The 23,671-nt window shown below is 38.6% G+C and overlaps 1 protein-coding gene across 1 annotated transcript in view; it reads right to left on the reverse strand.

Moving 5' to 3' along the window:
* Positions 1–23,671, reverse strand: part of HMCN1 (hemicentin 1) — a 209,654-nt gene that overhangs the window by 168,024 nt on the left and 17,959 nt on the right. Inside the window, exons 3-5 of the mRNA XM_009275892.2 lie at positions 5,508–5,578; positions 1,018–1,176; positions 461–583 (exon numbers count right to left, since the gene is read on the reverse strand). Coding sequence (XP_009274167.1) covers positions 461–583; positions 1,018–1,176; positions 5,508–5,578 — 353 coding nt within the window. The remainder of the gene's footprint in view (positions 1–460; positions 584–1,017; positions 1,177–5,507; positions 5,579–23,671) is intronic.

The raw sequence follows: 23,671 nt of genomic DNA on the forward strand, positions 1-23,671 counted from the left end.
ACCTGCTAACTCACACCTATCTGTCCATAATGTGAGGAACATTTTTGTCCAGGCTTATTAGCAATCCTTTGCCTGCTAACAAAATGCTCATTTAAAGCTGATACTGCACTCTCATTCAGAGTAGTAAAGCCACTGGACTACTTAGAGCACAGAACTGCTCCTTACTTTAAAGGCTCTCCTCCTGGCAGCTTTCTGGCACAGGTAGAGGGAAGTCGGTGAGGTTCAGTTTAGATATGGCAGTTCACATTTCCCTAACATAAATAAAAGTTGCAGAATTGCATCCTGATATAGCAGATGGAAAAAGAAGGAAGGGAAAGGTGGAACAGAGTCTACATACCAACAGTAGACCATTTAGAATTTCCCCTAATCCTCCCTAACCCACGATCAGGTCATTTAAAGATTTAGAGTATAAGCCCCTGCCTTGTTTTCTCTATATTTTGCAGAATTTGAGCAAAGTTACCTCATTGACTTGTTTTTTGTCCAAGTGAAAAACTTGACCAGAACTCGTTGAGGCAATTTCTTCATAGACCTTGTAACCAATATGATCCCTGTCATCACAGTCTCCAGTCAGTACAAATACTACCTATATTTAAAAAAAAAAAAAAAAAATTTAAAAATCATTTGGCACATGGTACAAACTTTAGGAAAACATTGCAAAGACAGCATTAAGGCATGACAACAAAAGAATTGTATCACTTGGCATGGGTTCGTATTACTTTGCATGAAGGACAGCCATATTGCACTCACTACTGATGGCAAAAGCAATGAAGAAAAGGAACAGACAAGAATCACTTCAGAAGTGATACTCATCTATCAACACTTGTACTTCACAGAATACTTATTTCAGAACAATATAAAAATACTCACATAACTTGCAAGATGACTGAGAACACATATACTGGAAGAAGGTTCACATGCACTATTTAATTCACAACATAGAAGAATTTGACTCTTCAATATTGAGAAAACAGGGCATTAAATACATAAACCAGCTCAGAATGTAAATCCCCTCTGTACCTGTGATTGTTTCTGTTGAATGAGTTGAAGTACTTCATGGGTAAGTCTATAATCCTTGGATCGTGCATCAGTAAATACATAGATGAAAGAACCAGGAAGAGAAATTTCTAGAGCTATCTTTATTGCCCCAATGCTCATCTCTGGACAGTCTCCACCACCCTGTTCACAATTAGAAGAAAAACAAAGCATTTTTCCGAGAAAAAAAACACATACCAAATAAGTTACTTTCTTTTGGGACATTCAAGACAGATACTTTCTCAGCTTCTAATAATTTATTCACTTTACCCTAAGCATTGTATGGTTTCTGCACAGTGCTGTCACAGACTCACACTCGCAAGCAACAACTGTATCAATTCCTTAGGGAAAATAAAGTCAAAGGAAATGTTGTGGTTAGCCCCAAAAGTGGTTGGTGTCGCGGTCACTCTTATCTTTTCTGGGAGCACCATGTTTTGGTTTGCTCCAGCTCTTGCAGCAGCTCCGTTTCCTATACACACATGCTCCCTTACTGGCTGACAATTTAATTGCTGCGGTAGCATGCAGCAGTCATGGGAAGTCACGGTCATCGACGCAGATAGGAAATTATCTCAGCCAAGCAGTGCTGAGCTCCAGGAGGACCTTTAGATACCAGAACAGCAAGAACTTCACCTAGACTTCACACTGCGGGGCAACCAGTGCAGGGAGCTCAGCAGAGGGGGCACAGGTAATACACTCCCAGTGACCTGTGTTGCTAAGTAGACAGCTGTATAGCTGGAGATTTTTCAGCCCACATGTTTAACCAACATGCTTCCAAATATGACTTTATTTAACTTCATATGAAAGGATCAGTTTTTCTTCTTAAATTAAGAATTAGAGGAAAATACTGTTTAAATAACAGTTCACTTTATCTTACACAAAAATTAGTTTGGCATATTTAAGACAGCACTTTCCAATCCAAAGAGCTGAATAAGAACTGTAAAACCTGCCTCTCTAAACAGCAACAGATCTCTGCACTTTCAAGATTAAATATAAAAGCTTTTTCTTTTATTTCTACGATCAACATGCCTTCACACATACTTATATACAAATCTCCACATGCTGGGAAGGAAGTAGAAAACAGATAATGCAATTGTTGCATCTATTTTTAATTCTTGAGATGCCATCAGAAATTATCTTTTGAGGTTAAACATTCACACAGACACACAAACCAGAAAAACCCTTGCCTCCCACAGTCCCCCAGTCCTTAAGAATTTCATCAGTCCTCAATGAAATGTTCACGTCAGTACCAATTTTTAATCTATCAGTATCTTTAATCCCATTTCAAAGCAAGAATATCAATAAGCTTCCCATCTATGTTAAAGAATAGGTACTTCACCATTTTTCTTTTTATAAGTCAGTCCTTTCTAAATGTAGTCTTATTTTTATGGCAAAAGCAAGTGGTAGACTCCAAACTGCCTGAAGTTCTCCAAAGATATCCAGAGATAATTCTCCAAAAACATTTTTGATACACTTCAGAACTTTATCTTGGCAATGCTTATATAATCCTATGGCACAGATCAGTATATCCAAGTTATTTCTTTCCTGCTTTTGCAAAGTAAATATCATCTTCAGCAAAAGACTCTTCCATGTAGCTAATTTCTGCAGGGACCTACTTAGAATAAGAAAATCTCTATTCCCACTTCAAGTCTACTAGATTATTATCTCATGTAATATTCTATAAGGCAGCATTTATTTTCTACATACAATAGGAAAAGCACTGCCGAGCTAAATAGTTATTCTAAGAACAAGCATGAACTTTTTTATTCTCATAATGTAGAAGAGGAGTATTCTCAAAAGGCAGTTAGGTAGAACTATGAAACAAAAATGTATTAGCTTTATGAAAAAAAAGAACAAAATTTTTCTTTAAATCTTTCCTCCCTTTCTCTCCAAACTGCAATTAAGTATGGTTACAATTACCTTGTGAAGTTTTCTGGAAAGACAGAGGTGAGTAAAGCTCAGCTAGTCTCATTTTCCATTCAGTTTGGACAGGCACAGAGAAATTTAGGTTGTTGGCTCAGCTCATCTGTACTATTCACATTTCTTACGTCTAAAATTAGTATCTATATAACTATTTACTTAAATGTCATTATATCTCTTACAAAAGGATGAATTTTGTATCTGATTTAAAAAGTGTTATCAACAATTACAGAAGATTACTTTCATTAAGTTGTCATTTTTACACTGAGAAATACTCAAATAAGGCCTTTTCATAACCTGATGCAAGCGTATCAACATCTGTATCATGTGATCATGTAACACAAACTATGTGAATATACTTTAAAAGATTTTCATATAGACAAGATTTAAGTATATTGCTTATGCAAATAAGTATCCATTGTGAAAACTGTATTTAATAGAATACACAAAAAATCTGGTTATCTTCAAAAAAAAAAATTTAAGAAGCCACTGCTGCCCACGTACAAGTTATTGTCAAGCTGTCCATAAGAATGATTCACAGTTAATTACAGATGAAACATAGGCAAAATAGGATCAACTTATGAGGTGTCAAAGGAATATTTCCATTATCACTTTGAATGTAAAAGGAACAGGGCCTAGTATCTTCAGTGAAATGTATACAGACTAATTTTTACCTGATGTCAAATGCCAGCCAAAAGCCTATTTCTAATGTCTCGTATTTCAGGTATTTCTGACCCTCCAATTGTTCCATGACCAGATGAATTTTGTTGGAAGACAAGAGCTGGGCTTATCCTGATGTCCAGGGAGGACAAGTTTTGCAGTATTCCTGGAGAGTTTATTTTGATCTAATATGTTTTATACGTAAGACTCCTTAAAATAATTTACCTTCACCTTAATTTCAGCTTTGTTCGTTCATGAGAATATTTGCTCTACACCCTTTTTCACAATGAACCCACCTTAAAATTTCCCCTACCTTCACAATATTCATTCTTGCATCTTTTAACTGTCTTTCTAAGAAAAATACTAATAACAAACATGCAGGAAGCATTCACATTTTCTGGGAGAACTACCACAAGATGACCTATCAGTCCTGTTATGACCACTTTTTTAATTTATATTTTGGTTCTTCACCAACATAAGTTCACAATGAACCCACCTTAAAATTTCCCCTACCTTCACAATATTCATTCTTGCATCTTTTAACTGTCTTTCTAAGAAAAATACTAATAACAAACATGCAGGAAGCATTCACATTTTCTGGGAGAACTACCACAAGATGACCTATCAGTCCTGTTATGACCACTTTTTTAATTTATATTTTGGTTCTTCACCAACATAATGAATGAATGCAAGTCGGTGAAAGTCTTAATTTAGCTGAAGGAGCACATCTTGAAAGTAATTATGAAATATGCAAACAATCAGGATTAAAGAAAGAAATCTTAAATTCATTAGACAGTAACTTTTAAACAACTTGCCTGTAGATGAAGAGTTAAATTCCCAAAAGCTTCATCTAAATCATATACCTTTTAGAAATACCTACAATTATTTTCCAGTATAGCTATTTAGAAAACAAAAAATGAAGACTGGAAGGATTTTTAAAGTTTAAATTTCCCTATGAAGGAGAAAAGCATAACAGCTGGCATTTTCTGCCTCCTTGAAAATTTACTATTCTTTTCTCTGAATTTCAATCTTTCTGCCAACTTTTAAACTACTTATTCTTCCCAAACTAGCATTATTGGCTTTCAAACAGTCCTTTATTACATGGACTACACCATGTGCCAGTTTCTAAGGGAGAGTCTGTCTGGCACTACTAACTCCAGCAAGGTTCTCCACAGGTCAGAAGCATTTTGCTTGATTAAAAGACAAGACAATAGGATCGTATTTTCTTTCAGTAAGGGTAACTCCATTCCAGTACTTCTCTTTCCTTCCATCACTCGATCCAGATGTCATTTGTGGTTCATTGTCACCCAGGGAAACTCCACCAAGGGAGACATACCAGTGTGCTAGTTCAAAAACTGCCACTTGTCTCCTGAGCATAGCTACAGAAGTAATTCACAGGGTGTGCATAAGAGAAGAGTACCCGAGTCAACCTGATGCTTTTGAATAAGTAGGTGCTAAGTAACGCATGGCAGTAGAGGCAGTACCTAAGTCATACTTGATGTGTCTTACAGTCCTTTTGTACCTAAATTAGAAGGGTTTTCATGGGAAATAAGTTCCAGAATACAGTAAAACTGTTCATAAAAGTGTCTGTGAACAAGTGGCAGGACCAATTAAAATGCAAAATAAATGTTAGCATTATCTAACTATTCTTTCTTGTGTTATTGAACTGAGTCCCCATACAATGATGTAAACTAAGACAAAGTAATGAATCGTAATGATAAATTAAGATGACCAGAGAACAGGAAGAAGACAGACAGTTTGTGCAGGTAAAATGACAGAGATAAATGGCCTACATCCTGATGAAGCATAGTAGCAGAAACATCAACACGAGAGGAAAGATTAGAGGGAGGAAACAGGGCTTTTGCTAGAACCACATAAAGAACGAACAAGTTACTCACCTGAACATAAAGTTCCCTGAGTTCAAACTGAAATTTCTTGGGATCTGTGGTTATCGTCACTGGACCAATTTCTAGGATGAAAAAAATTGGAAAATATGAGGAAAACAAAGTTATCAAAAGACAACTTCAAGTGAAGAGCTAACTGTGTCAGAGTCATAAAAAATCTGGCAGTAAAAAACAAACTAAAAGCATTTAACAGAAAGGAATAACTGAGAATGATATACCCAGCACTGAAATCTATGGTTCCAAATCTAGTAACTCTAATATCATTCCAGTATTACCAACTTCTAGGTGTCTTAAACATTTGTAGGTACATAAAGCATTCTGTGTTGTGTTTCTTTCACATTTGAATTTGACCAATCATTTAATTGCTCTTAGTAATCAGAAGGGAACAAAAATCCCCAAAACAAATGTGGGTGCACCAAAAAAATAATGTATTTTTCCAGAAACAGTTGTCTAGGTAAACGTGAAGAAGAGGCCTCTCTGAACAGAATATACATACTAGCTTCGCTGACCAATGAGAAAAAAAAAAAAAAAAGCACCACCACACCTCTTGCCTGAAAGAATATGTACCCTCTAGCTGGAAAAGCCCAGTGCAAGCCCAACCTCAACGTATCTAGCAGCAGTTGCCAGAAAGAACTGAAGCAGAATCAACTTTATTCGTGGTGTTTGCCATGTCTTCGTATATTGAGAAACTGCAGGACATCAAATTGAAGTCGACTGGGCTGTGGACTGGGGTTGTGTGAGTAACAGCAGCACATATTTGAGCGCTTCCAAATCACACTAGCTGTACCACAAGCCTCACTCTGCCCCTTCAACAATTGCCTTCTTACTTGGTAAGAAGTGTGATTCTAACCAGCTGTTTTCCTACAGCTGTGATTTCCTCACAGTTTACCTTAATCTGTCTTTTACTCGTGCACTTCATTCTTTCTCTGTCCTGGGCAGGCATTCCTGCCCTGTCCTTGTGCCAGTAATGGCATTCATCTAGCTCAGCAAGCTGGTTCAGGGTGCTAAACCAAAAATAAATAAATGGACAAAAAGAAAAAAAGAAGTGAATAGATTTTTGCTAGTTTAGTGCCCCAAACCAGTCAGAGATCAGATGGGTACCAGCATGCAAAATGGGGTACAATTATGCAGTCAGGATGAAAGAAAAGCATGTAACTGCAGTGGTGCCAATTTAATACAGCTGTAGCTTACATGAAGTGCTGCCTCAGCAGACCATACAGAGCTTTCCAAGCTCTATAAAAATTAATATGTACTTATCTTCCACATAATCTAGACATTTTTCTTTTTTAAACAGTCCGAAGTTTTATTTCACTGGAATTTCAACAACAGCCATCACTAAAGTCTACTATAATCACACACGCATTTGCTTGGGGTGCTCTATTTATGAGTGCCTTTTGCGAAGTGTAGGTTTCAATTTGTTTGAAAGTCACCCAAGTGATCACATGAAACCTTTCCTAGAATATTAAACTGTCTAAAGTGGGGGGTTTTGGTATGGTTTTGATTTGAGCCATTTATCTATGAATGCTATTTACTAAAATGCTACACTGTCATCAAAAGAGTCGTTATAAGGACTCACCGTTCCTCCACATACTTCACCCTGCCACGTTCCCACTCCTACCACTCCACTTGGTACCATCCTCCTTTGGGTATTCTTTAAAGCAAATGCCTGTAGTAAAGCTATTTCCAAATTGTTTTGCTTCAAATCTATCCCCTGCCAACCATTGTTCTAAAGCATATAATAGAATGGGTTTTATACATATAGTAAAACCACTAGCTCCATTATTCCCCATCAGTTGAGGGATTACATTTTTCAATTCTAGAGCAGTAAAACCTTTGGAAAGGCTTTCTTTCCCTATAAAATAAAGATCTGAAATGCAACATTACTTCAGCTAAGCTAAAACAGCACATTCAGTTAAGATCGGATGAGAATTTTGCCTTGTTTCTCCGCAGGAAGCAAGAGTTCACTCCAGCAGTGCGCACAGATGCCAAGCCCAAGCCCTTGCCAGCATGCCACAGTATCACGCCAAGGCTCTGGTCGCCCTCTGGTGTGAGCTCAGTAAAGAGCAGATCTTTGAAATGGCACCTAGATTAGATGTTAGAAAGGGAGTACGGCCTAGTCAGCATCAAGTAGAGTTATCTGCTGTCAGGACAGAACCGAGAACTTCACAGGAGCCGTACAGAGGGTGGATCTCCCTAGCCAATTCTGCAACCAAGGCCAGAGTTCATCAGCTTCCCCTGAGGTCAAGCAAGGCCCCAGAAAGGAGTGAATAGGATCATTCACATCTTCATTAATAACAATCTCCTCTAAGGGACAAACAGCGGCAACGTGAATGACACCGACACCCCCAGTGTAAGACAGCAACCATGTCTCTCTATGTCAGCTCTTATCTAAGGGACATCAGGAATACTTCCAACTGGAAGCAATGATGCTAGTACTTCATGTAAACCTACAGCTACAGTCCGTTTCCCCAACACTGAACTAATCAATTACTGATACAGAAGACATCTAGAATGGCAATAACAATCCAACTGTCGGTTGGCATTGCTTCCCCCATCCTCATGATCTGATCTTCTCTCAGTCGCACGAAGGTTATTCAGTACTCTTCACACACAGCTTACAAGCCCATCATTCTAGATGTAAATGATGATGTGACTGATTCCCACCATCTGAACGCTCACCAACTTGTACCAAAAACCCAGCACATGCTGTCGTGCCACCAGCTTATGTGACCTGCTTGCCAAAACAGCTGAAATAGCCTTCCTTCACCAAGTTCATTTTCTTTTACCCTCATTGTGCTACCTCAAAGTGCAACCCAAGCAACACTGTTTCATCAGTGCAGGTAAACACAGGCCTTCAAAGCATTCCGAACAGATAAAAGTGAGAAGACATTACCAGAAGTGCTTTAAGTTTGCTTACCAGCTAGGAACTATTTCCAAAAAGGACTATTTCCAAAAAGGACTTTGGGAAAGAACGACAAGTTCTCTCACAAAGCACCACAGAAAGTTCTTATAGAAGGTTAAATTACTGATACGGTAAGAACCTCAAAAACTGTAAAGTCTAATTCAAGTTGCAGTCATCAATCCGGACATGGCTCTGCAGAACAAATGCAGAGAGGCAGGTCTGAGACACTAATGCCTGTGCAATGCTAAACTACAGCCCTGTTAAAGAATTATATAGATCATGATGGAGAATTGTTCTGAGCACTTTGAAGATGCTAACTGTGAAGCATGAGTTCAGGCAGAGTTTCTGAAGGATCTTAAAGGGTTTAACAGTTTTACAGTAGGACACTGTACAAGTTCACCTTGTGTAAGAGCTTTCATCTAAACAATGCTGAAAAGCTTTGTGGCATTAAACTAAGGTAAGACATCAAAAAAGCATACAGTCAAGTTAAGAGAAAATAGTAAACGTAAAAAGAAAAAGACCAATGTTTCAGAACTCAAAATAGCTTTTGGTGTTTGAGAAACACCAAAGGCACAACTTCATTCTTTTGTGCATTTTTAATGGTATGTATATAGCCAGTCAACTCATAGGTCTAATTGCGCATTTATCCACATCCAAAATCACCCAGACTCTCAATAACTGCGTGCAGAAGTCAAGCACCCAAGTCAGGCATTCCTCAAATCAAGCATAGTTACAAATGTTATCATCCTAAATACAAAATATTTACTCAGAAACTGGATCCTGCAAACATGCCAGGTAAAGCAGAAGAAAAAAACCCTTTTTTTAAATTTCGTTAGTTCTTTAGGCAAAGATAACACATGAAATATTCTAACAGAATATATCAGTTCTGATGCTGAAATATGAATCCATTTTTAGGCACCAATATTGGAATATTTGGGACTAGTTTGTTATGGATGTCTCCCCATTGCTCATTACTCCAAAGCTGTCCCCAGTCCTCTAGAAGGGATTGTGCAAAAGGTGAAAAACCTGATACAGACACAGCAAGACAGTGTGTCTTTCTTAGGCAGCAACTAAACTCTCTTGTCTCAAAAGTGCAACATAAATGTCAGTTCTTTCAGACTGACTTGGTGATCCAAGACTTAATATTGTGCACACACGTAAGACTGATAACATAGGAAACATTTTAAAGGAATGGTTGCACATTACTGAACAAAGTCTGGACTGAAATCACAGAACTCGACGTAACCACTATGGTGTTAGAGCTTGTACCTAAGGAATTAAACAAATATGGTAATATAAAACTGAGTACCACTCCATTTGACAGAGATTAAGAGGCTTGATTTTTATCAAATTTGCCCCAGAAAGGAAGTATTATCTCCTTTGCAAATATGCAGAGAAGTCCCTAGTAACCTGAGAAACTGGCCATTCTGAAAGGCCCTGATGTTCTTCCATGACTTTCTGCCACATCTCAAACGGCTGCATGTTATCATACAAGCTGAACAGCAAGCACATTGGGAAAACCACAAATTACCCAATGACACACAATCACACATAATTACTGCTGAGGGTGATTACAAATTTGGCACTCCCTTAATCCTGACCACATAAGACATCTGCACCAAATATCTGTTTTGGACAGCTGATTGTTTTAGGAGACTCTAGCAAAGGAACATGGAAGCCATTTACCTACCTCGCATCACAGAACACTGAATTTATTTGTTCTGGAAGAAAAAAAAAAGCTCTAATTGATACTTGGTAGCTGAAGGAATTTCAGCAGAGATGCTAAGTCCTGTTGAGTACTCTCACCCACAGAATTCCTTCTTCTAATTCAGAGCAAGGACATTTCCCTGATGCAAAACTATACCCAGGATTAAAAAAAAAACCAACCCCAACCCCCCCCCCCAAAAAAAAACACACAAAAAAACCCACCAACAAAAACCAAAACCCACAAACCAAAAACATACCCCCCCAAAAAAAAACACCACACCTTTGGCAACTTCCAAAGAACAGCAACAAAACCCCAATATTTTAATAACACATGTAATTACAACAGCCTTTTACTACATTCCTGTTTTGTTACACACAACGATGTGTCATCTCAATTCTACTAGTTTATTGGTATAATGTCAGAGTCATGCAGATTTTTACCAGGGCTGCATCTTTGTGATGGAGTTAAGTGTAGCCCTCTGTGGCCTAGAACTGAACAAATCAAAGTTTTCTTAGTTATTTCTTCATTATATAGTATAAAGTTCAAGAAATATATGGATTCCCCCACCTTATAACACAAAAAATACCTAAGTGGCAATTATCTCCCACATTCTTTTTTATTTAGAGTGGACTGACAAGTTTAGTACTAGGCATCTGAAAAATAAGGATTTGTACTCAGTAAGACATGCATGTTTTTTAAATGCATACCTTGACAAATGAAATGTGTACCATGAAAACTCTGATATCCCCATGAAAATTCATTTTCAGAGCTACAGTATACATAAGATCACTACATCTTCATTAGAAAGTTGCATTTACAAAGCAATCACTGTTTTCACCATTCACTATACATTAAGTATCATGATTCAAGTGAAATAGCATGAATAAAAGTTTACAGGTCTAACTATACAAATTAGTTATTTGTATCTTGAGGCTGTCAAATAAATGTCTTATTTGCACACAATTTTGGGAGATTCCTATTTACTGGGATCATTGAAAATACATGTGTGGCAAAGGGCCAGGGATGGAGGGAAAAAGGAAGTATTTTAGATTATGTTATTTGGAATGCGGTAACCCAGTGGAAGCAACCTAGCATACATTCCTAACATATGTCAAGACTTACCGCTTCACATGTATGAATGTATGATGGTGGGGGAAAAAAAGAAAAAAAAAGAAAAAATCATACACTGGGCATGGTTACATACATTCATCTCATAAGTAATGCCAGTTTAAGCAGTTCCCATCTTGCCTTTCCATCTGAGTGCTGCTTCCTAGCTATGGCAATTTTGACAGTTTTTGAGATCAGAAGACTAATACAGGTTTCATATAGATACATACCCATACCTGCCTACATTTTACTTATTTTTAATATATATAAATAATTTTTTGTATCAGATCTGTCTTCCAGTCTTGTTTCCTGTACATACTCCAAAGCACTTGTACCACCACAAGTGAAGAAATAATAAAGGATTGGGAATGATCAGCTGGGACAGCTAAGACGCCTAAGTCAGGACTGCTGCCAAAAGAAATTGGTGCACAATTATTCCGTGAGAGCTGCTTACTAACAGTGCTGAGCATTGAGCTTTATCTGATTTAATGCTCTCTTCTCAAGCTTCCTTCTCTGTATCCAATTCATTGTAAAGTTCTGCTTATAATTCTTCTGAAGACCTTTAGGAGTCTGCTACCTGCCAAGCATTAAGGAAACAAGAATAATGATAGAGTTACTCTTAACCAGCCTCCAGCCACCTGTCTGTCCTAAGGGCACATAAGCAGAAACCTTTAATTTCCTAACAGCAAATTGGGTCCTACACATCAGGACTTCACCCCACTACAGATCACTCATGAGCTGCCATCAGAAATGTTTCACAGCATGCTCTCTTGTCCTTTCCAACACCAGAGTACGGCATCACAGGTGCAACTAAATAAAAGAAAAATACTTTTAATTGCCATCTCTCAAATTATAGTGAGCACTTTTATTCCTCAAACAGCTGACAAACATACATACACAGAATCAGAAGATTTTTTTTTTACCATTATGTTTTAACCATTAATGCATTTAAATTCTGCTCCACATTTAACTGATTACAAATTTCTACAGTAGACTACCAAACCCAAGCAGCTGACTCTGAAGATATAAACTAGGTAAGTATTACTAACCACCATCGAGGAAAAAAAAAAAAACAACAAAACCCACAAACTTAAAGCCCTTTGCTTCATGCCCTGAAGTGAAGGACACCCTCAACTTGCATTAAAGATGATAGGAGCTGTGTGGATAAACACCTTGCTGAATTATTCCAGAAGCACAAGCAGCGTTGGAGATGCTGCCTACAATCATGAGTCCCCCAAGGCTAACACACACCCCACTGGAAAAACCCTCCCAATGGACTCGGGGAGCACTGGAGTAAGCCAAGATGCTTAGCACTAGAACATGTAATAAGCTATTTAAAGTTTCTTCCTAAATGATATTCCCTCATGACTCAGTTGCTTTTAGCTTTCAGACTCTAACCTGGGTATAATTAAATTTTTAAAGAGCCCAAGAACTGCAGTGAGCAACTTTTACCAGATTCTTAACAAGACAGAAAAAAGCCAAACAAACCCAGCAAGCTCACGTTTCCTTAATGCAGTCACTTCTTTTTTCTTTAAACAGTTTTTCAGCCACATGACTTAGAACTATTAACTTTAATATGCAAACTTCAGCTTAAGACGACAACTGACTGGAAGGAGTCAGACTGCACACAGAGTTTTTCCTTTAGTTGGCTATTCAAATAGCCTATGCAAACTGCAAAGCACTGCTAAGGTGCCTAACATAGCATTAATAGAGCATCGTGAAGCTCCATCCTCACAGATGGTGATGGTCATCACTCTTGTACATCGAATTCTTCACCCATCATCTCAGGTCAGTGACCGAAGCCTGGATGAAACTTAGAGATCAAAAATTTAACAGAAGTTTTACTAAAAATGTGCCTTAGTAAGTGGCATATTTGTATTGTTACTTCCCATTGTTATAACATTTATGGGCCTGTATCTCTTTTTTTTTCCCCCTCTTTTTTTTTTAAAGGAAAATAACAATGGTAAAAATAGGGCATTACATATGTTTACATTTCTTGGAAAAGAAAAGCTGGCTTGGAGACCTACAGTAGATAAAATCTAATATTTTTAAAGGAAATAACAATGGTAAAAATAGGACATTACATATGTTTACATTTCTTGGAAAAAGCTGGCTTGGAGACCTACAGTAGATAAAATCTAATATTATCATCTTTCTTTTACTGCAACCAGCGCTAAGTTTAGCTTATGGGCCTCAAGTGAAGTTGTCTGAAAGTTATTAACTAAATGCAACAACAAATAATAAAAATCAGGTGCTGAAAATAACAATGGTAAAAATAGGGCATTACATATGTTTACATTTCTTGGAAAAGAAAAGCTGGCTTGGAGACCTACAGTAGATAAAATCTAATATTATCATCTTTTGTCTACTGCAACCAGCGCTAAGTTTAGCTTATGGGCCTCAAGTGAAGTTGTCTGAAAGTTATTAACTAAATGCAACAACAAATAATAAAAATCAGGTGCTGGTTTGCCCAGCACAGTAACAACTAGCACACTGTTAACTCCTCTTTCTAAGAACTACAGTCATAAACCACAGGATGTGCAGAGTAACCTCTTCTACCCAGAGACCTTTAAAATAAGTCTAGGTTTGCTACAAATTCACTCTTAAATGGGTGATGCACAAAACAGCCTTAGAGCCTCTCAAGCCCCTAGCACGGGTGGCACTACATCACATTCACTGTGGAACCACTGACAGAATGTCTACTCTCTCAGGCTGGAAATAAGAAAAAGCAAGCCTGAATTAAACAGGTCTACAGGTTGATTTTTGTTCTGAGAAAATAATTTACTTGAACATCCCCTCTGGTTCCACTAGCAGGTCAGAAGATTTTTGTCTATTGCTGGTGCACAAATAACAGGCAAGGAGACCAGAAAACTTGACTCCGTGTGGTTAAAATGTAAAAGCAATGCCAGTGGCTCTTAAATGTCCCAGATGTAAAAAGATTGACACGACGCAAGTTTTTTTCTTTCTGGGGACAAACGGACATACAGAATCCTGGCATCTGCAGGAGACCCACCTTCCTCCTCCCTTCCCTTGGTTCTTTGAACAGCCCTGGAGGTCAGGGGGCCAGCAGCCATCATTTCTGAAATGACTCTGGCTGCCTCTAGCCAGCTCTCAATGGATGATTGCCCAAATCACAAAAAAAACACAGCCACAGCTGGCAACTCAGCTGACCGTCCCTAAGAGAGGCCAAAGGACTGAAAGAGCCATGGAGATAACACGAGTCTCTTACAACTATGTGGTCCCCTACATTCAAGCCTTGAGCCATCCCAGTGAACTAAGTACGTACAGAACTGCTGCCCATGCTCTTATGCATCTCTCCTGTGCACAGAGGATTTCAGTTTTACGTTTGTCAGTCCAGTACTGCCAAGAGTACAGAAGTTCATATTGCTTCTTTTCTAAAAAGATAAAGCACCAGCAGACACAAGAAGAAAAAAAAAAGGCATTTGTTAACACTAAATAACATTCAAGCTTTGACTGACTAATTTGCTTCCCTCAGTCTACAGCAAAGAATAAACAGCTGATAAGAACTACAACCACAGCTTCCCTACTGTACAGCATGGGAGCAGCAATCAGTTCCTGAAGCTGGCCCACGCTCTTAGCTCACACTGAACATCTGAAAAGGTCATCAGATTACTTTCTGGTTTTGTTTATTTCCCCTTATTAACAACAATCTGAACTGAGTAAAATTCAGTTCATAATGCTCTTTAAATTCTTTCTCCAGACTGAACTCCAGTTCAGACCAGGTCTATTTCTGTCTCATCTCTTGGTCTGTGTATTTTGGCAATACTCCTTCAACGCTTGTAACAGCACTGGATAAAGAACTTAACTAAAGAATAGGGAAGGAAAGAACGTAACTACAAATTTTACAGTGCTGTTTTGTGATTTATAACCTTAACACGTTGAAGTCAAATCAAATACTACGTAAAATTCAATTTTTAAATTCAAAATTTATACTTGATATTGCATTACAGAATGAACTTATTTACTGCAACATCTAGCAAAGATTCATTTTCAGCTGCTGCCCACACCACTGGCTGCGTGGCTGCCAGCTGGGAATAGCCGAGCTCCACCATCGGGAGCCTCTTGGCACTGCAGGTTACCGCAAGCTCACCCATAAGGCTCCTTCTCTTTCTTCGCTGAACTCTGGTTCTCACCGTGTCCCCAAATATATCTCACCATAGGAGGGGTCCATAGGCTGAGTGGCAAAAAAAAAAAAAAAAAAAAGTCACAGCTTCTTTTGTTTTTCCAGAATAGATGAATCCAATTACAAAGTCTAATTAAAAGCTTCTGCTGCTTGGAAGATTATATTCACAGATTACTTCCTTCAAAGAGACTTGGAAGATCCTTGGAGAGGACTATCTTACTCAAGCCAAGTCAGCTTTTTGATCATGAGACAATCAAAACTGAAAAAGCAACTGGCTCCTTCCTGCTGAAACTGCAGCCACATTGCTTTCATGAAGGATATAGATTTACTAATGCACTCAGCACCCAGATCTACACAAAAACAGACCATGTAAGCAAATAAAGTTACCAACAGCAACTTGAGCACCCTGAGACCGGGACAACGCAGTACTGCTCAGGCTGTGATGATGAGAAATACTCTACATTCATGCTATGTAACATATAGCAATATCCCAAGTCAGGAACAGTACTTAACGTGTGTAATTACTACCCAGTTATTAATAAACCAGGAGTCAATGTTTTCTTGAAGGAGCCATTCTCCTAACAAGCTTTATGGAGGCCACATCACCAATCAGTTGGTGCTTAAAACTGTCAGTAGACCATGGAAACAGGGACTTTCCAGAATAAGTTACCATATTAGACCTATGCTGTTCTTTAAACAGGCTTATGTTCTTGTAATGCCTTCACATGGAAAAAGATAATTTTTTTAAAAAATCATAGATGGAATATGGTGTATCATATTTAAATGGGTCTGTTGGGGTTTCTTTGACAAGAGGGAGTTAAATGACCTGGAACAAAACAGAACAGTACAACAGTTAGATACAAAGCTCGTACGCAGCATGGTAAGTTTTAGGGTTTTTTTCCCCATAGAAGGATAAGGGAAACACAAAAAAGTAAAGACCGACCTAAGATTCCTTCAGAAGCTACCTGTCTCTCAAAAGAACACAAATAAGAAAAAAAAGAATTTGTTTAGAAAACTCTAGGAGAATAAAAACAAGCTTCTATGAGATGACATCTTGTGTGTGTGTGCGCATGTATATACATATATGTGCATGAACATCATCACTCCAATACTATAAAATGCTTTATGATGTATCTAGTTGCCATCCTTTGAGAACGGAGATTTCCAAGCATAACAAAAAAAGTAATCTGAGACCAGCTGCTAGGAAAGAAGTTGCATCACATTCAGTGCAAAATTCCTAGTATTCTGCATATGAGCTTACTCTGTACCAAAAGTTTTCTTTTTATTATTAAAAATGCATCTGCTTTCTTTGTAGGTCAATGACAGTTTTTATTGATTTCAGTTAGAACAGCTCCCAACTGCCCTCCAAGTATTACACTATAAAATGAATTGCTAAAGGATTACCAGTGTAAAACCATTAGAAACCCAAACCATTTCCTTTTAGCCATTATAACTGTAAATTCAAATCCCCATGCATCATTCTAAACAAACATTCATTTCACAAGACTAATCCATATGCAGCTGACAGAACATGGAATTTTACGGCAGATAACATTGTCTGTATACACTGATTATTCACTCTGACAATACCCAGTTGTGAGTATTACCCCCAGGGCTCTAACAATGGTTCAATGGTGCCTCAAATACCACTGTGAATAAAGAAGCATCAATTAGTTTGTTAAGTTAAAGCATTACTTAAAGATGTTACAAGAAGGTCAGTTACTTGTATACCAGGTTAAAGTGAACTTTTTGGTCCTTTTAAAAATCTCTTATTAATTTTAACAGTGAAGACTTTAGAAATAGAAAATGAACTATTTACATTTAACAGACACTTTTCTTACTCCTGGCGAGGCTCTGTTTGATAGGTTGGACCAGATGATCTTTCAAGGTCCCTTCCAACCTGGCCTGTTGTAGGATTCTATTGCACAAGAAAGCAATGAGAAAAAGCTGCAGAAAGCATGACTGCAAAATTGCTTATCTGACAGAGCCAATCTGGGCAGAAGAGGATACTGAAACATTTTAGTTCTATTTAAAAAAAAAAAAAAAAAGGGGTTTGGATTTAAATGTCAATTTAAAAAGAAAGATATAGCAAGTTTTTCCATGGCCAGATAAGCCTCTCAAAACCTTCATTAGAGCACTGTTTACTTTGGTAACTGGCAAGTCAGCTGGAAGCAGCTCTCTCCCATCCCTTAACTTTTGCCTGTATCATTTGTAATTATGTAATTTTCTAAAAGGCACCAACAAAAACATTTTTAAGCAGCAGAAATCATTCAGTAAGAGATAAACTTACTGCAGAACTATAGGGAACCAAGCCTGAGAAACTCAAATGGCCACCACAACCCCAGGGAGAGGGAAAAAGAGTCACGCGGCCAGGCTGAGGAGTTTCTCCAAAGCTGCCAGAATAGCTTGGCGGTGACAACGGTCTTATGTGTCTCCTTCCTTTCTGTGGTCCAAACCAGTGAAAACGCCTTGCAGTGTGGCTTCTGGTTCTTCCCAGCTCTCACCATGGCACAGCTGTGCGCAAAGGCCTCTGTGGCAGCAGTGCAAGCTGCACAGAGCAGAACCAGCCAAATAGTCAGCTCTCCTAACTGGCACACTGCAGTCCCCATAAGTTTAGCTGCTGGGAGTCATTTAACAACCACACGGGAAGTAACAAAATGTTCTTCTCTCCCCTCTGTAGCACTGCACTTACTTCATCCTTTTAATCTAGGGGAAGAATCAAAAAATCAGAACTTGTCCCCACAGTAGTCACACAATCTCTGAGAATATTTGTTAAATAAACCCTGTTGCACAGAAGTCTCCGATTCTGACTGTGCTGCCAAGGCTACAAGCCAGGCATGTTTACTTATCACTTTGGAAAGACAATCTGCAAATTCACTGACCTTATGTCAGCTCCATGGTACATAAACAATCCCCCAATTCATGTCTAAGTATCATTTCTGCTGACAGTCATTTGGTATATAAAATTGAGATCTCAGCCAGCCAGCAAAACACCTTATACCATAACAACATAATTTTAAAAATCAACTGAGAAAAGACTAGAAGAAAACCAAAGCTGGAAAAGAGTCATGCACTCATTTAGAAAGCACCAATTTCAGTTTGCTTCTCCAGCTGTGAAACAGCAGTTCTGGAGTTTCACCACCAACAGCTCAGCCATGCACACAGAGACAATCACACAGGGAACTGGAGGCAGCAGCTAGTGAGCCATCTCAGTGTGAGCTAGCTCCACTCAGGAGTCAGCATCCTAGAAGTTCATCAGTCACTTTCTTCCTCATCCTTCAGACTCTACCTAAAATCTCTTGGGCATGAGAAGTTTTTCAAGTAGATGATGCTGCCCTACCAGGCTGAAGGATGTTGCTGGTGTCTCCACAGAAAAGATACAAACACAAGGATTTCATAAATTGTATGGATTAAAGCTGAACAGTCTATCAATGTTTGGACTCACACTGCAAAACAAAAAAAAAAAAACGGACTCTCAGCTTTACCTGTTACCCCTTCCCACCCTCTGAGCAGGTAAAGTAAGAGCCTTTGCTAACCACTAGCAGTACTACAGTGCAATGTCTTCACTCCCTGTGTAAGCAGCTACCAACTCGAGGAGGCAGCCAAACCTGCAGGTTTGGCTCAGGATAAACTCAGAATGAAGCCACCAGAAGTGTTTTACAAGAAACTAATTTTAAGGCCACAAAGCACAGCTCACAAAAATAACACAGACATCTAGGTTACAGGGCCTGGCCCTGCCACTTGGCCTGCAGTAGTACTGAGATGCCATCTGTAAGTCCCAGAAGCGGCATTTGTTTCCTTTTCACTGGCAGCTTGCTTACAAATACACTGCCTTTTTGCCAACTTTTCTACACAAGCAATAACTCTAGGCAGCTCATTACAGCAAGATTCATGAGAGCTTAACTGGGTAGCTACTAATCCATCCAGATTTACCCATGCTTACCTACACACCACAGTTCAGTGCAATGGGCTGCGGTTAGCTCGGCAGGAGCAGAATCATGTTCTGTGCAGATGTCTATCACCCCTTTGCAAGGGCTCATTGCCCTAGCACTGACCACAGGGAACATGACATTATGCATCCAAATGTGCAGTGGGATGCCTGAACTGAACAGGAGGTTAATGACTATAGGAAAGCTATTTCACAGCTTTGGAAGAAGAAAAAGGAAAATCATGAGAGTATTTCTGCTCTTGATGCCGGTTTGAGTGTTCAGTAGTTTTTAGGAAGCTGTAGAAGAGAGGGAAACGTTAAATATTATCTGTGGATTATAAAATTCCACTGAGTTTTACTAGTGTAAAAATGCAAGCACGCTCCAAACTAATTCAAAAAGCAGATGTGAGGAGGGAGGGAAGAAGGAAGAAAAAAAAAAAAAAGATGAGAACATTAATGTTTTTACCCTAAACAAAATAGTCTTTTTCATTTCACATGAGGGTAACTTAAATCGGTTAAACAGGAATACATTATGCAGAAACCTTGTTTTCTGTTTGCTCATCTTTTAAAATTTGTTCAAAATAATGCCACTATTTATGTTTAGACAGAAGTTAGCTTAGATTAACTCGTTTGCCTTGATCCCTGTATTTCCCAATTTCACCTTCTGTCTGGCCTAGTCCAACAAGACTGGGAGGTACTCAGCTGACTACTGGAAAACATGGAACTCTCACATGGAAATAAAATAATCAATCACTAAATAATTACCAAAGTTACTCTTCAACTATTATTAAATTTTAAAAATGGAAGCATTTACCATGATTATTGTTTTCAATAAATTGTTCAGCCTGTTTATACAACACAGAGTACAAAGCTTTCTTCTTTGGAGAATTTGGATCTGTAGCCTTGAAGCTATCAAGCTCCAAAAAAAAAAAAAAATCAATGCTACAACCTAACTTGTACTGTTTACATAGGTCAATCAAAAGCATATTTTCTTCCAGACACAAGGCAGACCCAGAAAAACACTCATTCTCTGAACATGCAAGTGCTTTGAAATACACTCTGACAATTCATGCTGGGATATTTTAAATGGTAACCGCCTCCCTGACAGAGTCAAGACAGGTGAAAGGTGGGTGCTAATTTCTTAGTTGCTGCAGCTGGCAGCCAAGTACCTTAACTGAGGGTGTCACCGGTGAACATTGAAAGTGTGATTTTAGTGCAATCCAAGATTTTTGTCACTCAACACTGTTGTTGAGTAGAAATAAAAGGACTCACAGGCTGATCTATATCAGCTGAAGTTTGCTCTCAATTGATGGCCTTTTCAGCTGCCCTGTTATCAAAGTTTCCCACCCATTTGTGCTAGCAAAGAATTGAATGGGTAGGGGTATGGTTTCTGTTTATTTCTATGTTTATTTCACATTTTCCATGGGCTTCTCATCTCTCATATTTTTTTGTCAGACTGACACAACACATCTAGTCTTCTATACCATCAAAGCTTAAGACATTCATTTACTAAACGGCAGCAGTTGTTCTAGATGTTAGTACAGCAACGTCCATCCTCAAGTAGTTCACTACTACTGTCTTGTCAGAGTTGGCAAGTGAGCACTCCTCAGCCTCTTCAGGGCAAAGTCAAGTGGCTTAGCATATAATATGGAACAATTTTTAAAATTATGAGAGCTTGATAAGATTCCAGTAGTGCTAGAAAATAAGACTCATCCAAAAACTCTAGACCATTAAAAATAGAAAGGAAAAATAATAATCTTCAATAGACTGTATCAATTAATAACTTCAGTGGCCCAAATTGTCACATAACACGTCACTCATCTTTCTTTAAAGAACAAGAGCACTAGTTATACATCTCTCAGCCAGAGTATATTCTTCTAGCTGAAGCTCGTCTTAAAATAGATTGATCTTGCCCTTATAGATTGGATTCTGACTTTGTTCTGGTGTGGGTTGCTTAGTGCTCCTGCTGCAAGGTCTCTCTGGCACACCCTCAAATGCCAATCTCGCACCTGATGTCCTTCATAGGCAGCAAGACTTAGGAGTCCAGCAATCCGGTGACTCAATATTTAATCTTCAACTGCGCATTTCGCCTCCACTTCCACACTTTTCCAAACATACTTTTCCACAGAAGGCCTGCTAGTGATGAGAGCTTTGGTTTGCTAGCTATGCTGTCCAGGCACGACCTAGGTGTAAAGCAAGGAAGTGCAATCCTAGAAAAGGAACATCTTAACCACAGACACTTTTAAACAGCATAAGCAGTTCAGATCTGAAGAAAACATACTTCTGAATGTCACCCCTTCAGGGCAACTTCACTGCCCCACGCAAGTCCCAGGCCTCAGGACAGCACATGATAATGGAATAGCTTCTCTTCCTCAAAGAGCAGTCTCTTTTGAAGGCAGCCTCTGCCAACCCCCTTTCTGCTTTAGAACATCTTCTCAAGAACTTTCTCATTCCAGCCATGAGGCTTCCACCACCGACTGCCTGAGAAACCGGAGCAGTTGTCCAGCCCAGAGCACAGTCTTTTCTAAGAAGAAAGCACAGGAATATGAACTGATGGCTGTGTTACAGCTACTCAGAGCTTCTCATTTATGCCTTATTTCTTGCATCCAAAAGAAGGCTCAAAACAAAGATATGCAGTTCTTAAGATTCATTCAAACCAACATAAAATTGCTACATATATTAATAGTCAGGCTAACTTTCTTGAACACTAATGCCAAGGCACAAAGACCATAAGCACATGACCAACTCTCTTTAAACAACAGTCTGTTGTGCAGGATCAAGGAACCACCTGTTTTTACAAACTGCCCACTGGTATTATAGTCATGGTGAAGACTGTCACTACATGGAATTTAAGAGATTCAGGTACAGACATGAATAGTGATTCAGTCTCTGTGAAGCTCTCGTTCAGGTTTCTGCAGTACAAAATGGCATCCAAATGATTAAGACTGTATCACTCAGGTTTAAATCACTAGTTCTGCCAAAGATTCTCTTTGTTGCCAGAGGTAAATCTTTAGGGCCTCACTCAGAAAAACACTTAAGCATATGTGAAAATCATATCAAAATCAACAGAATATATACAAAAACATTCTTAAGTGTTTTGCTTAACTACAGAATTTGTTTGTGCCCAAGGTCTCCAAACTGTGAAGGAGGTGGTGATTCCCTTCTCCCATCCTTTCTTTATCCCTAGAGTAAGAGCTGGATATTCTGGGCAGGATTATTTATCATCATATGACAGCAGAGATACTGTAACAGTAGAAGTCCAACTGTAAAGACATTAATACAAATTTTATGGATTCATTTCTGGTATGACTGCGGACCAAGACCCCAGTGTACCAGCTAAACTATATAAACACAGATAAAACTGTCCAAACACCTAACGTTAATAATAAACCCAATCTAACTAACAGAATAACCTAGATGAAATTCCAGATGTCTCTCACATGGTAAATTAAAATAGTCTGTCATAAAGTTCAGAGTACACTCCTATAAAGCTAGCATCATGTCAGAAAATATAAACAAAAACAGGAACAATTTAATTCATCTCATTCTCCAAAGTCACATCTCGCATTTGCTAAGCTCTTTCAAACACGTGATGTTGCTGATTAACAGTAATGCCTTAGGGCACAACCTGTTTCCTTTTTCTGATCTTTGGAGTTAAAAACTGCTTTGAAATGTCACCAAGGCGTACAGTTCTTACTCAATGATAACGTCGGAGAGCACCCTATAATTTAAAACACCACACTTCTAATTGACAAAATTGAGTCAAGTAGGAAAAGCATAATAAATTCAGATCCTATCCTGCGTACAATGAAACTTCAAACAGTGCTGAAAAAATGAAAAACAGCTGAGCTAATAAAAACTAGATCCTGCTTAAACAGTCTTTCATCAAGCAAATTTCACCTACATTGTTACTCTCGGAATTTGGGAAAGTAGGAGGAGCCAGCAAGGTCTGAAGAGGAGATGTGAAAGGGTATTTGGGAAATATGTAATATTTAGCAAATTAAGAAAGCAGACAAACAAAGCCAGACTCTGACCTCAGTTACACTGGCGTAAATCCAAACTAACATCACTGACCGTAATGGAATTACTCTGGATTTACTCCATGTTAACTGAGATCCAAACCTATTCAACGAGACAGAATATCAAAGTGGAAAAAATGGCTTTTCTGTCTACACAATGGGACCTTTCATTGCAAGTAACTAAGAAACCATTTAATGTTATGTAGCTACAACACAAAAGGTGAGATGGTCACAGAATCATAGAATAGTTTGGGTTGGAAGGGACCTCTAAAGGTCACCTAGTCCAACGCCCCTGCCATGAGCAGGGACATCTGCAACTAGATCAGGTTGCTCAGAGCCCCCTCCAACCT

The sequence above is a fragment of the Aptenodytes forsteri genome, unplaced genomic scaffold, assembly GCF_000699145.1.
Source record: "Aptenodytes forsteri isolate BGI_AS27 unplaced genomic scaffold, ASM69914v1 Scaffold289, whole genome shotgun sequence".
Classification (NCBI taxonomy): Eukaryota; Metazoa; Chordata; class Aves; order Sphenisciformes; family Spheniscidae; genus Aptenodytes; species Aptenodytes forsteri.